General features: G+C 34.1%; 1 protein-coding gene across 28 annotated transcripts in view; it reads right to left on the minus strand.

The window, feature by feature from the left end:
• MIPOL1 (mirror-image polydactyly 1) overlaps positions 1 to 15,205 on the minus strand; it is a 363,261-nt gene that overhangs the window by 127,911 nt on the left and 220,145 nt on the right. For all 28 annotated transcript variants that reach the window (XR_002008607.4, XM_019039995.4, XM_019040000.4 and 25 more), the window contains one exon: positions 667 to 761. Coding sequence is in view for 27 of the 28 variants with exons in the window: in XM_019039995.4 (XP_018895540.4) it covers positions 667 to 761 (95 nt within the window). In the remaining variant the exon portion in view is untranslated. The remainder of the gene's footprint in view (positions 1 to 666; positions 762 to 15,205) is intronic.

Genomic DNA, 15,205 nt, shown 5'->3' on the forward strand with positions numbered 1-15,205 from the left:
TGTTTTCTACCATGATCCACTGTAAGAATAGGTGTTTTACACATAACCCAATACACAATCTTTTTTCTCTTTCTCACATACAAACCTGAAACAAAAGTTTACCATTACTATAAGAGATGCATTCTGACATTTCTATTCATTTTCATTAAAAAATACCTACCTTATTAATTTATGTTACAGGGGTAGTTGTGAATACTCCTGTAACATAAATTAATAAGTCTGTCATATTAAAATACATGAAAGGTTATTATTATTGCTACTCATGTGTGTTTTAAAATATATATATTTAAATATATATTACATTTATATGTATAAGTATAAATACATGTATATTTTATATTTATATTTACGATTGTTTTAGAGATGATATTTAGATGGGCAAATAGCTCAACAGCTATCCAGGCTTCATTTAGACAACTGGTAATGGATTATGTAAATTTCATAGTTACAATGAAAGTGGAAATTTAAACTTTACCAAATATAGTAAAGAGAAGAGGTAGAATAACAAATACTATAAGCCTGAATCTTTTTTTAGTTATAAAAATGCTTTAAGTGCATAATATTTAATTTCACTGAGGTATTTCCTCATTCACTATTGTAAAATCAGGTAGAAACATTTCCCAAACTAACAATATTTACTTAACCCCAGGCTAAAAAGAATTTTACCTGTAGTAAACTCGAAGGGTCTGGATTTCCTCTTCCAGTTTTTTGTACTGTTGAACTGCAGTTTCTCTGGCTTGTTGCATAGATAACAACTTTGCCTAAAAGCAATTAATATTTTAAGAAATTCAGTATTCATTTTGGTATGATAAAATACAGTACTACAGTAAGAACAGTAGTCTTAAATTACTGACAGTTAAAAAAAAAAACCTATGAATGTTTTCAGCAGTGTCTCATAAGTTACCAGAAAATAGTCTAAAGGTATTAATAATACAAACACTAAAAACTTGAACATATTAAATTTAGCAATCTTGCTCATTACTAAACTTCAACCTTATTTATCTGTGCCATCAGATATATGCCCTTCTGCAATGTTTAACTTTATACACAGAATTCAGAAAGTGGAACATGGGTTTCAGAGCAATATCTATAGTAGAGATAAGTACAATGGGTGTTTCACATACAAATTTAATGTGGCTCCACTGCCTGAACATACTAGATTTTCTTTTAACTTTATTAATAGTAAAACTCAGAAAATTCGAAATATGTTGTCAAGCCATCTTTGATATTGAATGTGAAAACAATACGGCAGGCTACAGACTGATTCTTACAGTTATGATTTAACCTTTTCAATTCCTTCTCTGTGGGAGAAAAACAAATCCCGAAAGGGGAGAATGGCAGCAACCCTAAATGCTAGTGATACTTTATTAAAGGGGCATTATTGTTCCTTCCTGCTATAATTTTTGAGTTTTAAAGAACAGGTAATCAGTTTTTTTCAATGAGGTTCAACGTAGTAATTTAAAAAGAATTTGCCACCCTCCCACAATCATTCCCATAGGATTTCAAACAACACCAAAAACAGTTTCCAATGTAACTTTGAAAATCTGGCACTGGTAAGTCAGGTTTTAGTATTGTTTATTCAAAGTTAAATTTTCATAAAATGGTTATCTTTCACTTTGCTTTAAATGGTGTTTGAAAGGTAACACAGAGCAAATTGTTGTCACAAACCTCACAAAGTAGGACACCACCAACAATTAAAAAGTAATAGAAAGTTTGGAGCCACAGGTTCAGAATTTTGCTGAATTCATATAATTTCAATGGAATTATTTTATTGTGTAAGAAGTCATAAAAAAATTGTAAAACCCTGATTATAGGAAAATTAATCAATGCAATAAAAGTGAACTTTACAGAATGCTACTTTTCTATTTTGATAATAATTTTAAAAACATGCAGCAGTTTGGACCTTTGCATGTAAGTTTTAGCATTAAGATTAATCTGTTCTCTGAACTGGTAAGTTCTATCCAAGTGTTACTTTATAGTTAAATTTAAGATGTTTGAATGCGTGCTTTAACATGACATAGTCCATAATTAGAGATAAAACATTCTAAAAAACTAGGGAAAAGCATCTAAAGTAAAAATAGATGGCTGATTCTTAACGTCAAAGAATGAAAGCTTTTCCAATTTTCAGTATATCATAAAATGTGATTAAAATGGTAACTTAGAAGACACAGACACCCACTGTGACTAATGGCAGGTCAAAAAGAATCACAAATATCACATTCAACTTTAAAAACTTCAGACTTCAGACATGCATTTAAGGGATATCAAATACTGAACGGGTAATAGAGATTTTACTAAATAAATAGGTGCCAGTGCTACGTATGTACAAATGCTGAAATAAAATGATTGTTTTGAAGTCTTTTACTTGGTACCTGTGCACAGAAAACAAAACCAAAACCAACCAACAAAACAAAAATTCTTGTAGGAAAACACTGAAATGTAGTTTTTGTCTAGAAATTTTCATAATGAAAATGGGACTGTGATAAATTTAAATTCCCATGCTTAAGGTACTATTGAAAATTTCACTTTCTCCTCCCACACTTAGTTGACTATGAAGACTTGGTTGCTTTATAACAGTTCACTCAATTCACTCAATTTCTTAATTCCCAGTATCTAATTTTCTTCCTAGGCCCTAGTGATTATGTTCAAAGCTATTATAAACTTTCTGGCTTTACAATATCCTTACTTTATCAGATATATGCTTATCCAGCAGCATTTCTTTTTTCAGAAATACCCTTACCCTATGCTACAGAGATCTTGTTCAGTCTCTGTGGCTAGAATGAACTTCATCCCCCATCACCTCAGGTATAAGATCCAGGTTGTCTAATTGAAGTACTGCATCCCACTAGCCTCAGAAGAAAACCAAGTCCTGATGATATTATTTCTACTCTTGGATTCACATATGCCAGAAAACAGATCCAGATCTGCTTCCTGGACTTCCAGGGTAGATAAATCCTTTGTTGGGGGGTAAGTTGGAGGGTGACTTAGGCTAGTCTGAGTTGGGTATCTGTTGCATGCATTGTTGAAACACTCAACCAATTTAAATGTGCTCTTTACTTCTATAGTATTTCCTAGATTGATATTTATATCATATAATCCTATCATACTATATGTCAAAAATAAATCTCTTATCAAAAATATCAAGGAAATTAACAAACAAGATATTTTTCCTGTTTTTCTTTCAGGCATCCTATTCCCATATTTCTGGCAATTACTTTTATAAAAACTGCATGCATTCATTTACGTGTATACTTGCAAAAATAAATGCATGCATTAAACAAAAACTAACAAAACTCAGTGTAAGAGAATATACAATGTAAAGTAAATCTCCCACCTCCTACCCTCAGTACTACAAATCCCTTCTCCTGAGATTACTAGTTATCTGTCCGTTGTACCTCCTTCCAGCGATAGTCTATACATATATAAGCATATATAGATACTTGCAAATAAATTACCCCGATTTACAAAATTGATAGCGCTTTATACACACTGTTATACACACCTTGCTTTTTTTTTTTTTTTTCAAAAATTGCTATTTTGCATCACATAAAAAAAAATTCAGCCAGGTACAGTGGCTCATGCCTATATGGTAGCTCATGCCTCATTTCCCAGTGCTTTGGCAAGCTAAGGTTGGGAGGATTACTTCAGCCCAGGAGGTTGAGATCAGCCTGGGCAACATAGCAAGACCTCATCTCCCCCAAAATTTTTAAAATTAGCTGGGTGTGCTGGCATGCACATATAGACCCAGCTACTCAGAAGGCTGAGGCAGGAGGATTGCTTGAGCCCAGGAATTCAAGGCTTCAGTGAGCTAGGATCACACCATTGCACTCCAGCCTGGTCGACAAAGTGAGACCCTGTCTCTAAAAAAGAAAAAAAAAAAATCCCCTACCCCATTCCACATATCACACTCATCAGTCACATCCCTTTCTTCCTTCCCAGAGCCAAAGAAAAACACTTCTATGAATTTGGGTTCATTATTTACAAGTATATTTTATACTTTTACTATAGTATAAACATTTTACACAAGTATAACACTTTTTCTTCTTATACTCATATTTTAGGTAAAATTTTATCAAAGTAAACATATATGCAAGTAAGTACACATATGGATTTTTCAATGTCAGACTTATTGAGTCATAATTTATATAAGGTAAAGATTTACCCATTTTCACTATATAGTTCTGTAAATTTTGACAAAGTTATCCAGTCTTGACACAGAATATTCTTGTTACCCCCAAATGGTCCTTGTGCAACACTGGAGTCAACGCCTTCTTTTCACACTCAGCCTCTGGCAATCAGTGATGTGATTTTTGTCCCTACAGTTTTTCCTTTTTAGGAATGTCATATAAATAGAATCACACAGTATGCAGTCTTTTGAGTCTAGCTTCTTTTACCTAAACATAATTTTTTGAGATTCATCCATATTATTTCATGTACTGGTAGTTTATTCTTTTAAACCACTGAGTAGTATTCAATTGTATGAATGTATCACAATCTGTACATCTACTTACCTGTTAGACATCTGGCTGATTTCTAGTTCTTTGGCAATTACTAATAAAGCTGCTATAAATATCGACATAGAGGTCATTTTTGTGGAAATATAACTTTGTTTCTCTTGGGTAAATACCTAAGAGTGAAATTGCTGAGTCCTGTGGTAAGTGTGCATTTACACTATATATAGATATATATATAGCTATATAAAGTTATATATGGATAATAAAGTTATATACTTTATTTTAAAATGCCCAAACTTTCTGCCTATAATGATATCGCTTTAAAACATCCATGCTTAACCACAAATCAATACTACTTTTTGACCACCTACTATCAGTTAGGCATTCTTTCGAGTGTTTCAAATATATTACTATAGTCTATTCTCATAACCAACCTAGAGGTAGTTCCTATTATCCCTATTTTGCAAGATATAAAACATAGGTTCATAAAGCTTAAGTAATTTCTAATTACAACAGAGCTAGTGAACTCAAATAGAAATTCAGACCCGTTTGTTCCAAAATACATATTTTCTTTTTATACCACTGTATACATTATATATAAATTACATAATTCCAGGTGACATAATGGAATGAAAAGATCATTTGATAACAGAGTTAATGACAATAATCAAAGTTCACAGAATAATCAGAGTGTATTTTATTATACCTTACGTGATTGAAAAATGGGTTGGTTAACTAAGGTTAGTCTTAATAGTTACCTATCTTGATATCAGTCTTGACCAATGCCATCTAAATAGGACAGCCATTTGTGTTGGGACTGTATCAGAAATGAACTACATTGTTTCATTAGAGCTTAATCTAGTAACTCAGAATGACAAAGAAAAGACCACACTGTTCACATCACTAAGCGCTATTCTTAACCAGTATTGTGGATAAACCACTTTTATCTCTCCTTGAGATCTTGTTATGTTTGGTTTAAATGTGTTTTTAATAGTTATAGTCTGATACAGTTAAGCCTTGTTTTAGTAACTCCAAGACCATGAATGGAAATTGGTTTTTATCTTAGAACAGAGACATTTGATGTTATGTGTGATATCTGCTAAATAAAGAAGCATACAGTACAAATTAAATCACAGAAGCAAATAATTTTAGACTTGGAAAGGATCTCAGAGGTAATACGGAACCTTACTTTTATAGAGGAGGAAATTGTTGCTAATACAACATGTTCAGGGAAACATTTGGAAATTGTCCAAGGTTTCATAGCTGGTTAGAAAGAAAGTTGGAACTAACAAGTATCCAGAAAACATTGCTTATTTTACCATAGAAGACCACATTTCAATATGGTATAATTTAATATGTGTGATAGTTATTTTAATAGAGTTATTTCCAGAGTAACCATAAATATATATGATTAAGCTAGCACTATTAAACACATCTATAAAATATATAATTGGGTATCTTCAAACAATACATCAAGTTAGATGATTTCTCAAAGAACATGACCATAGACCTACTAGGATTTTAATTTTTAACCTCAGAAGAAGGTTAAGAACCTAGTAAAAAGAAACATAACTAAGTAACTTGTGTAAGGATACCCAAAAAGTTAAAAGCTATTTTCAAAAGGATAAAAATGACCAGGTTTCAATTAAACCTCCACTTCACAGGAAGGCTTGGATTGCTTACCATTGTGTATTTCCATAGTATATTGTTCCCTACAGCTGATTCCTTAGAGGTTGTTCTATTTTGTCCTGATGTCATGTCTCTCTGTTTATCAGACCACAGATAATGAGGTTCCTCAGTCAAAAGTAGTCATATATACACTGTCGAGTGATATATGAGATAGTCTGACATGATGAGAGAGAGAAGAAAAGAGTTTGTGGTGGAAGCAGAACTCAAAACATTCACAGGCAGAAACTGATTCATGGGCAGTGAGCAGAAGCCATAGAGAAGAGAAAGGCAGGGGAGAGAGATGTATGCCAGAAAGACAGTGCAGCAATGGTGACTAAAAGCATAGTCTATGGAACCAGAAAGGCTGGGGTCCCACCCTGCCTTCACCACTTACAAACTCTCCTATCTTGGCAAGTTAGCAAATCTTTATGTGCCTCAACTTCCTCACCTACAAAATGGGGTAACTGTACTTTATATCTTAGAGGGCTGATGTTAGGAAGAACTAAGTTAAAATCTGTAAAACATAACAGTGCCTGGGACATAGTAAATGCTTTAATAAGTGATTATTAAATAAACAGTAGGAAAACAAAAACTAGCTGGATTGCTCAGCAGATGAAGAAGCAGAAGATGTGCTGCAAAACAAGTAAAGAAAATAAAATCTAGTGTGGATCTAGCTGGTACCCTGAAAACCTTTCCACATAATGAAAGATGTCCGAGTCCCTGAGAAGTCTTGCTGTTTACGGTCTTCCTCATGATTCTATCTTCAGCAGAAAGTCTTGTTGACCAAGGTAACTAGGAGAGTTTTCTTTTTCTTTGTCATAGATCATGTAATTTTCCTTCCCAACAAAATTAGTACAGTCACACACAGAATAACAACGCTTTGGTCAACAACGGACCACATATAAGACTATAGTTCCATAAGAATACACCACCATATTTTTACTGTACTTTTTCTATGTGTAGACATGTTTAGATACATAAATACTTGCTGCTGTGTCACAGCTGAACATGTTGTACAGGTTTGTAGCCTAGGAGCAATAGGCTACACCATATAACCTAGGTGTGTAGTAGGCTATACTACCTAGGTTTGCGTAAATACACTCTATTATGCCCATACAATGATGAAATCACCTAAGGATACATTTCTCAAAATGTATCCCCACTGTAAGTGATACATGACTGTATACAAAATGTCATATTCCTCAAGAATCTCCTTTTACTGTATGTCATAGGATTTCAATGATCACCTGTAAAAAGAGAATACATTTTAAAGACTTGATTTTAATGATATTTTTTATTAAGTATAGTTTAAGTTGAATTCTCTTTATCATTAACACCAATACCAGAATTTATACTTTAAATATGTATAGTGATGTGTGACGTATAAGACTTATACTATATTATCTAATTTCAGATAGTAGGAGCTTGAATACTTTCAAGTATGAATGAATGAATAAATGCTATTTCTATTGTTTTAGAAGAGAGGAAAATAAAAGAGAGATTATCAACTACGTAGATTCTCTGTTAATAAGGGGGCAAATCCTGGTCTTCTTTCAAGTCCTAACAATATGGTACTACAGTTATACATAGACACAGCAAAATAGGAAGACATGCCAGACACTAAGTGCATTCTATATTCATATTATCATTTCTCACAAGATATTGTATAGTAGCTACTATTACTATTCTATTATGTAGATGAGGAAAATGTTACATCACTTACTTGTCAGCCAGTTAATGAATGGTGGAGCAAGGGTTTGAACTCAGGAATTATGGCCCAAGTCTCTCCTTTTAACTACTATGCTATAAATACTAGGCAAAATTTGGTGCTTTAAAAAATCTGTGGTTTTTTGTGTTTTTTTTTGTTTGTTTTTTTTTTTTTTTTTGAGACAGAGTCTCACTCTGTCGCCCAGGCTGGAGTGCAGTGACGCAATCCCGGCTCACTGCAAGCTCCGCCTCCCAGGTTCACGCCATTCTCCGGCCTCAGCCTCCCGAGTAGCTGGGACTACAGGCGCCCGCCACCACGCCCGGCTAATTTTTTGTATTTTTTTTTTTAGTAGAGACGGGGGTTTCACCATGTTAGCCAGGATGGTCTGGATCTCCTCACCTCGTGATCCGCCCGCCTCGGCCTCCCAAAGTGCTGGGATTACAGGCGTGAGCCACCATGCCCGGCCAAAATCTGTGCTAATTTTTATCAGTGAATTATATTATCTAATTTGATTTAAATAAATTGGTACAAGAATTATTTTTTTAAACATAACTCATATAGTTTATTTTAAGATGCCATCCAAACCTTTCCTGGAGGCACATATATAGTTTTTGGATGTTAGTCCATTTAGTGACAAAAGGTCATCTATGGTGTTTCCCTCAACTTTACAGACCCCTGGCAAAAAAGTAGTATTACAGCTTCCCAGAAATATTAGTAATAGTATATAATTTATTTTTAAGGAATAATAATGATAAGGATTTCTCTCTACTGCAATAACTAACTCCCAAAGAAGCCTACTCTGTTTTGGGGGCAGGGGTGGCACAAGTTTCCAAGCATTTATCCATTTACACATATGCAGGTAAGGTAAAGGGAAAAAAATCTCTACTGGATCTAGCAATGATTCAGCAAGCGTTCATTCTGCTTGTTTTGCAAGTGTGTTTTTAAGACACTATTCTCAGTCAACTAGCCTGAGTTCCATTCTGTGCTTGTTTCCTAGTACTTGGCTTAATCTTGAATCCAAAGCTGTGCCTGTTTACTTGGATTCGGTTTCTGCCTAAATTTATACCCTCCAAAGTATTGTATCACTTTGGCTTTTTCAAAACACCAAATAGTAAGATATAGAGGCATAAACATGTAATTGTGCTTCTATATCAGCAAAAACAAAGAAGAAACCTTGAAGCAGTAAAAGGTAAATGATTATTTAAAAGGGATTCTCAATAAGATTAACAGTGAATTTCTCATAAGAAACCATGGAGGCCAGGGGCAGTAAGATGGAATATTTGAAGTAATGAGAGAAAAGACATGAAGAGATATTTCACAAGGGAAGATATCTACATGGCTGACAAACATGATACACATGCTCAACATCACTAGTTTTCAGGGACATAAGATTTAAATCCCAATATGCTGTCACTTCACCCACAATTGAAGAGGTAAAATTACAATGACTAATAATAGTAGGATATGCTGGCTAAGATGTAAAATGACTAGAAATCTCTTACATTTTGGGTGGGTGTATAAATTAGTTTCATGCCTTTAGGAAATGTTTGGACTATTGATAATGGATGGCCTATTATGAAAATATGTCATTCACTAAACTGGCAGAAGTCAACTTATCTTTTCTCAAGTATTATGGGTATTATTAAAGATTATATTATGTTAGATTTGATTTTTAATAAAGTCATTAAAATTATATAGGTTAATAATCCTTTATTCACAATACAAAAACTCCAACACTTCTGAAAACAAAAAAGAACTTTAAAAAAATTTTTGGTACTGAAATCAATTGATGTTAAACCTAGGTAAACTGATGTAAAGCTATTTATGGTCTTCCTTTATCTCACTAATTGTAAATATTTACATTTTGTTGCAGAAATACTGTGTTTGGTTAGTTTTTAACTTATATTTGACTCCCTCACATTGTTGCAGGCCTTTGAAAAGCCCGTAGCCTTGAGGCACTACGTTTATGGGATAAAACAGCCTAGTAAAAAAGCCTTTTAAACTAAGGTGTCTTAGGAACTGCCTTGTTTCCCAATCCCTCACTCCAACCAGATGTTGCTGCTTGATTCTACCTGTGGTCTCATGCCCACATGTAATCTGGGAGGAGATCTTATCCTGGGCATAACAGGCAGAATAATGTCTCCCAAAGTGGCCCACATCCTATTCCCCAGAACCTGTGAATATGTTAGGTTATATGAAAAGAGGAGAATTAAGGTTGCAGGTGGAATTAAAGTTGCTAATCAGGTGACCCTGAGATGAAGATTACCCTGGATTATCTGGGTAAATCCAATGTAGTCACAAGTATCCTTTTAAGTGGAAGAGGGAGGCAAAGAATAAGAACCAGAGAGATGGGAGTGTAGGAAAGATTAAGCTGGCCATTGCTCACCTTGAAGATGAAAGGGGGCCACAAGCCAAGGAACATGGATAGCTTCTAGAAGCTGGAAAACTTGAGACAACTTTAGGCATATCTTCTCACTTTCTTTATGGAGTTCTTTTTTTGCTATTGCTATTTGTTTCAATATTTACATTAACATTTATATTTAAATGATTATTTAATACTATTAAAATAATACATTAATATTTATATTCCTTTTTAAACTATGAGCTCCTTGAGAGTTGTATCTACACACATATGCATGCTTTTATACATGGTACAAATAAAGATGTGTATTAAGTATTTGATAATATTGAAATTAGTATAAACCATTCATGCTGGCATTTAAGGCCTTTCACAATGTGGCATTGAACTCTCTTTTATTCCTTCACGCTCACTTTAGCCAAGGACCTGCCATAAATTCTGCCTAATTGTAACATTCCCTCCACCTAGAACACCAAATCTATGCCATGCTATCAAATCTACATCAATCCTTCAAGGCCCATTTTAATTATTACTTCTTACATAAAGTCCTTTCTTGATTATCTTCCCCACTCCAGAAAATTTTTCACCTGCTAAATCCTTAGTAATATTTTTTAAATTTTATTTTATTTTACATGAATGTTTTATTGAAGTATAGTATACAAACAGAAAAGTTCAGGGCTCAATGAATTTTCATGAAGTGAACACACCTGTTTAACAGGAAACTAGATAAATAAATAGAATTATTTCCATCACCCTCACATATCCTCATGCTTCTACCTAATCTTCACCTTCACTAAAGGTAACCATCATCTTGACTTCTACTATCATAGATCAGTTGTGCCTGTTATTGAAACTTATATCAATACAATAATATAATATATATTCTTTTCTGTTTTTTTGCTCAACATTAATCTTGTGAGATTCACCCATGTTGTTTCTTGTTCCTTATTGTATACAATTATAACTGCTGTACAGTATATAATGAACATAAATACACCACAATTTATTTATCTATTCCATTCCAATGATAAACCTTTGGGTTGTTTTTGCCTTAGTGATTTTTAAAGCCTTTTTTTTTATGACAACTATCTCAACCTACCTTACACCACAGTTATTTACATACATACGTGTCAAGGTAGGGACTATATAGTAGTCCCAAAACATGAATACAGTGCTCAGCACATACCAGATATTGGTAGATATTGTTGAATTACAGTATTACATATTATGTCACAATTAAAACAGATTAGTATTTCACATTTCCAAAGAGCTTCCACATACATTGTTTCACTTGAGATGATACGAGGTAATACCATGAGGTGGTTAAGAGCAAGGTCTTTGGAGTTAAGCAAGCTTGGGTTAGGCTTCCAGGAATCAGCTCTATGACTGAACAAGTTAAGGCTTCTGAACCTAAATTTTCTCACTGGTAGCATGAAAGTGATAATATCCATCTCATAGGATTATTATGCAATGATAAAAAGAGATAACTTACTATCTCATATAGCCATATCAAAGTGAATATGTAAGCTATATAAGAGGCACAATTGAACCTTTGATGTGATATTATTATGAAGTAACTGATGTCTGTAAGGAACAGCACTCTACTAAGTGATAGGCGAATAAGGTGAGAAAGGACTTAGCTTAAACTATAAGTTCAAGCCATGTGGTAGTCTAGACTAGGACCATAAAATAAATTATTAAGGACCATAAAATAAATATTTTAGGCTTGTGGGCCACGCAGTCTCTAGGACAAGGAAACAACTGCTATTGTAACAAGAAAGTAGCCATAGACAATATGTAAATGAACAGATGTGGCTGTGTTCCAATAAAATTTTATTTACAAAAACAGGCAGCTGGTCCAGAGGCCATAGTTTACCAACCATAGAGAACTAGAGTGGCCACAGGTTTACATAGTACCCAGAATCTCTGATGATCTTTATAAGCTTTTGGTTAGTTGCCAGATACCTGAAAACATGAGGAATGGAAAAACTGAGCACATTTTCAATACGCTTGTCCTGTCTAGAATGAACATATTTCTAGGGACAATGAAAGAAAATATCTAAAATACACGCTGTTCTAGAACAGGTTCTTTAGAGTAAATAATGGTAGAATGAGGAAAAAAGAAATTCATAGTGGTTGTGTGAAAGAAATCATGTGTTGTGTAACATCATTGCATTGCAACAGGAAACCATTCTGTCAGGGAGACATGACTTCAGCTATTAAATATAATGCAAAATAAACAAAATGTTAAGACCTCATAGCTTCAAATTGTATTTGATGTTAATATAGCTATAACAGCATTCTTTTGAATAGTGTTTGTCTGATATGTTTTTTATATTTTTTAAATTTCAATCTATTTTATATGCCTAGGTTTAGATGTGACTCCTGTAAACAGCATATTTTCTCCAGTTTAACAATCTTTGTTTTTAAATGGAACATTTGATCCTTTGACATTTAAAGAAATTTCCAATAAATTTGTCTTTAAATCTATCATCTTGTTGTATGCTTTCTACTTTCCTTGCTAGTTCTATGTTATATTTTTAAAATAAAAAAATGCAAACTTTTGAATTGATTCATTTATTATCATCCCATTTCCCCCTATTTACTTCTGAATGCCATACATTCATTTTCTATTCTTTTAACAGTTATCTCAGAAATTACAAGATATAGCTTGGCTTATCAAAAATTTAATATTAATACTCTTGGACAATAAGAGGACCTTAAAATCCTTTAACTCTATTTACTTGCCTCCTAATTTATTTGCTATTTTTAAAATGTATTTTAATTCTTTTTACATAGTTTTAAACCACCCAAAATATTACTATTTTGTTGACCGAATATTCATTTATATTAGTCACTTTTCTTTTGTGTTCCGATTCCTTCCTGGTTGGGAGGTTCCTTATAGAACCATGTACCTGTGTCTAAACAACAGCTCCTGGAAGTTTCTTTAATACAATTCTGAAATTGTAAAAATTCAGTTTTTAGTTGTCTGAAAATGTCTTTATTTCATATTCGTACTTGAGGGTTATTCATGTTGGGTATATAATTTTAAACAGGTAGTTATTTTCTTTTTTTTAATTTTATTATTATTATACTTTAAGTTTTAGGGTACATGTGCACGACGTGCAGGTTTGTTACATATGTATACATGTGCCATGCTGGTATGCTGCACCCATTAACTCGTCATCAGTTATTTTCTTTTAGTATATTTAAAGCATTATTCTAATGTCTCCTGAATTCCACAGTTCTATGTAGAGGTCATCTTCAAGTCTAATTGTTGCTCATTTGAAAGGAATCTGTATTTTTCCTTTGGCTGGCTACTTTTATAATTTTATGTTAGAATGCTAGATGTTTAGAATTCCTTCATGTTAGAATTCCTCAATTTGATTATGGTGTGATTGGGTTTAGATTTCTTATCTTGCTGTGGATAGATATTTTCCATTAGTTTTAGAAAAATCTCAGTCATTTTCAGTTCTAATGATGCTTTTCCTGGATCGCCTGTATTCTCTCCTTTTCGGAGCCCAATTAAATGCTTGTTGAACCATCTCACTGTAAATCTCTTAATATTTGATTCATCCATCTGTGTTGAACTATGGGTAATTTTTTAGATATATTCCAACTTATATGTCTTCTAATGTATGAATTATAATAATTATTATTTTGAGACAGAGTCTTGCTCTGCCGCCAGGCTGGAGTGCAGTAATGCGATCTCGGCTCACTGCAACCTCTGCCTCCCAGGTTCAAGACATTCTCCTGCATCAGCCTCCCAAGTAGCTGGGACTACAGGCGTGTGCCACCACGCCCAGCTAATTTTCGTATTTTTATAAGAGACGGGGTTTCACCACGTTGGCCAGGATGGTCTTGATCTCTTGACCTCGTGATTCACCAGCCGTGGCCTCCCAAAGTGCTGGGATTACAGGTGTGAGCCACCGCGCCCAGCCACAAATTATTTTTTTGGCTGTGTATAATCTGATGGTCAATGTCTCACAGAGTGTTTTAGTTCTAAATAATTTTTTTGTCTTTTTTTGTAAGAACTTGCAACTTTTTTTTTCCCAGATTTGCCTAATGTTTCCTAGAAAGCACCTGTGGATAACTCAGGGTTGTGGTTCACACTCTATTTATTTAAATATCATTTAAGCATTTCATACATAGCTACTTATATTCTTTAGATGACTTTATTGTTTGTTTTTGTTGTGTTGTGTCTGCTGTCACTCATGATGGTTTTCTTCCTGATGTGCTTGATTGATCTTTAACTTTGAAATCATATTTCCTGATAATAATCTTGGGAATCCTGCTGGACTAAACTGGGGGTGCCTTCCTCCAAGGAGTACTTGTGTCTGTTCCATGAGGGAGCCAAGAGAGACAATTCCTAAAGTTCGAGAGGCCTGAAATAATGCAGGAGTTTCTGGTTCAGCTCCCTAGCCTTGCTGCTTATCAAGGATTGGGACCAAAATGAAGATACAAAATATTCCTATAGATGTGTTTTCTTAGTGCAGCTGTGGCCCTTCTGTGTGCTTATCATGGGGAAGGGGGTTGCCTCTGGTTCAACTCTCATTTTTTGGTGAAGTAAAATCTTTAGACATTTCATCTACTTTTTGTGAAACCAGCAATGCTGGCATGGATGAAACTGTTTCATCCAGGGCCTAGCAGTTTAGCAGCAGGAGGGTCCCTGCAGTATCTGCCTGCCACATGGTACGAAGCAGAAGTCTATGTTGAAAGTTAACACATATCACAACCATCAAAAATAGATGAAACTGTTTATAATTCTCACATTTGGTAGATTAGCTTGGTTTATGTATTTATTTAAATAATTTTCCTGACTTTTTTTTGTTTTGTTTTGAGACAGGGTCTCCCTCTGACACCCAGGCTGCAGTGTAGTGGTGCAATCTCAACTCACTGCAGCCTTGACCACTGGGGCTCAACGATCCTGCAACCTCAGCCTCCTGGGTAGCCAGGACTATAGGTACATGCCACCACACCCAACTAATTTTTGTAATTTTTGTTGAGATGGGGTTT

The sequence above is a fragment of the Gorilla gorilla genome, chromosome 15 (assembly GCF_029281585.2).
Source record: "Gorilla gorilla gorilla isolate KB3781 chromosome 15, NHGRI_mGorGor1-v2.1_pri, whole genome shotgun sequence".
Taxonomy (NCBI): Eukaryota; Metazoa; Chordata; class Mammalia; order Primates; family Hominidae; genus Gorilla; species Gorilla gorilla.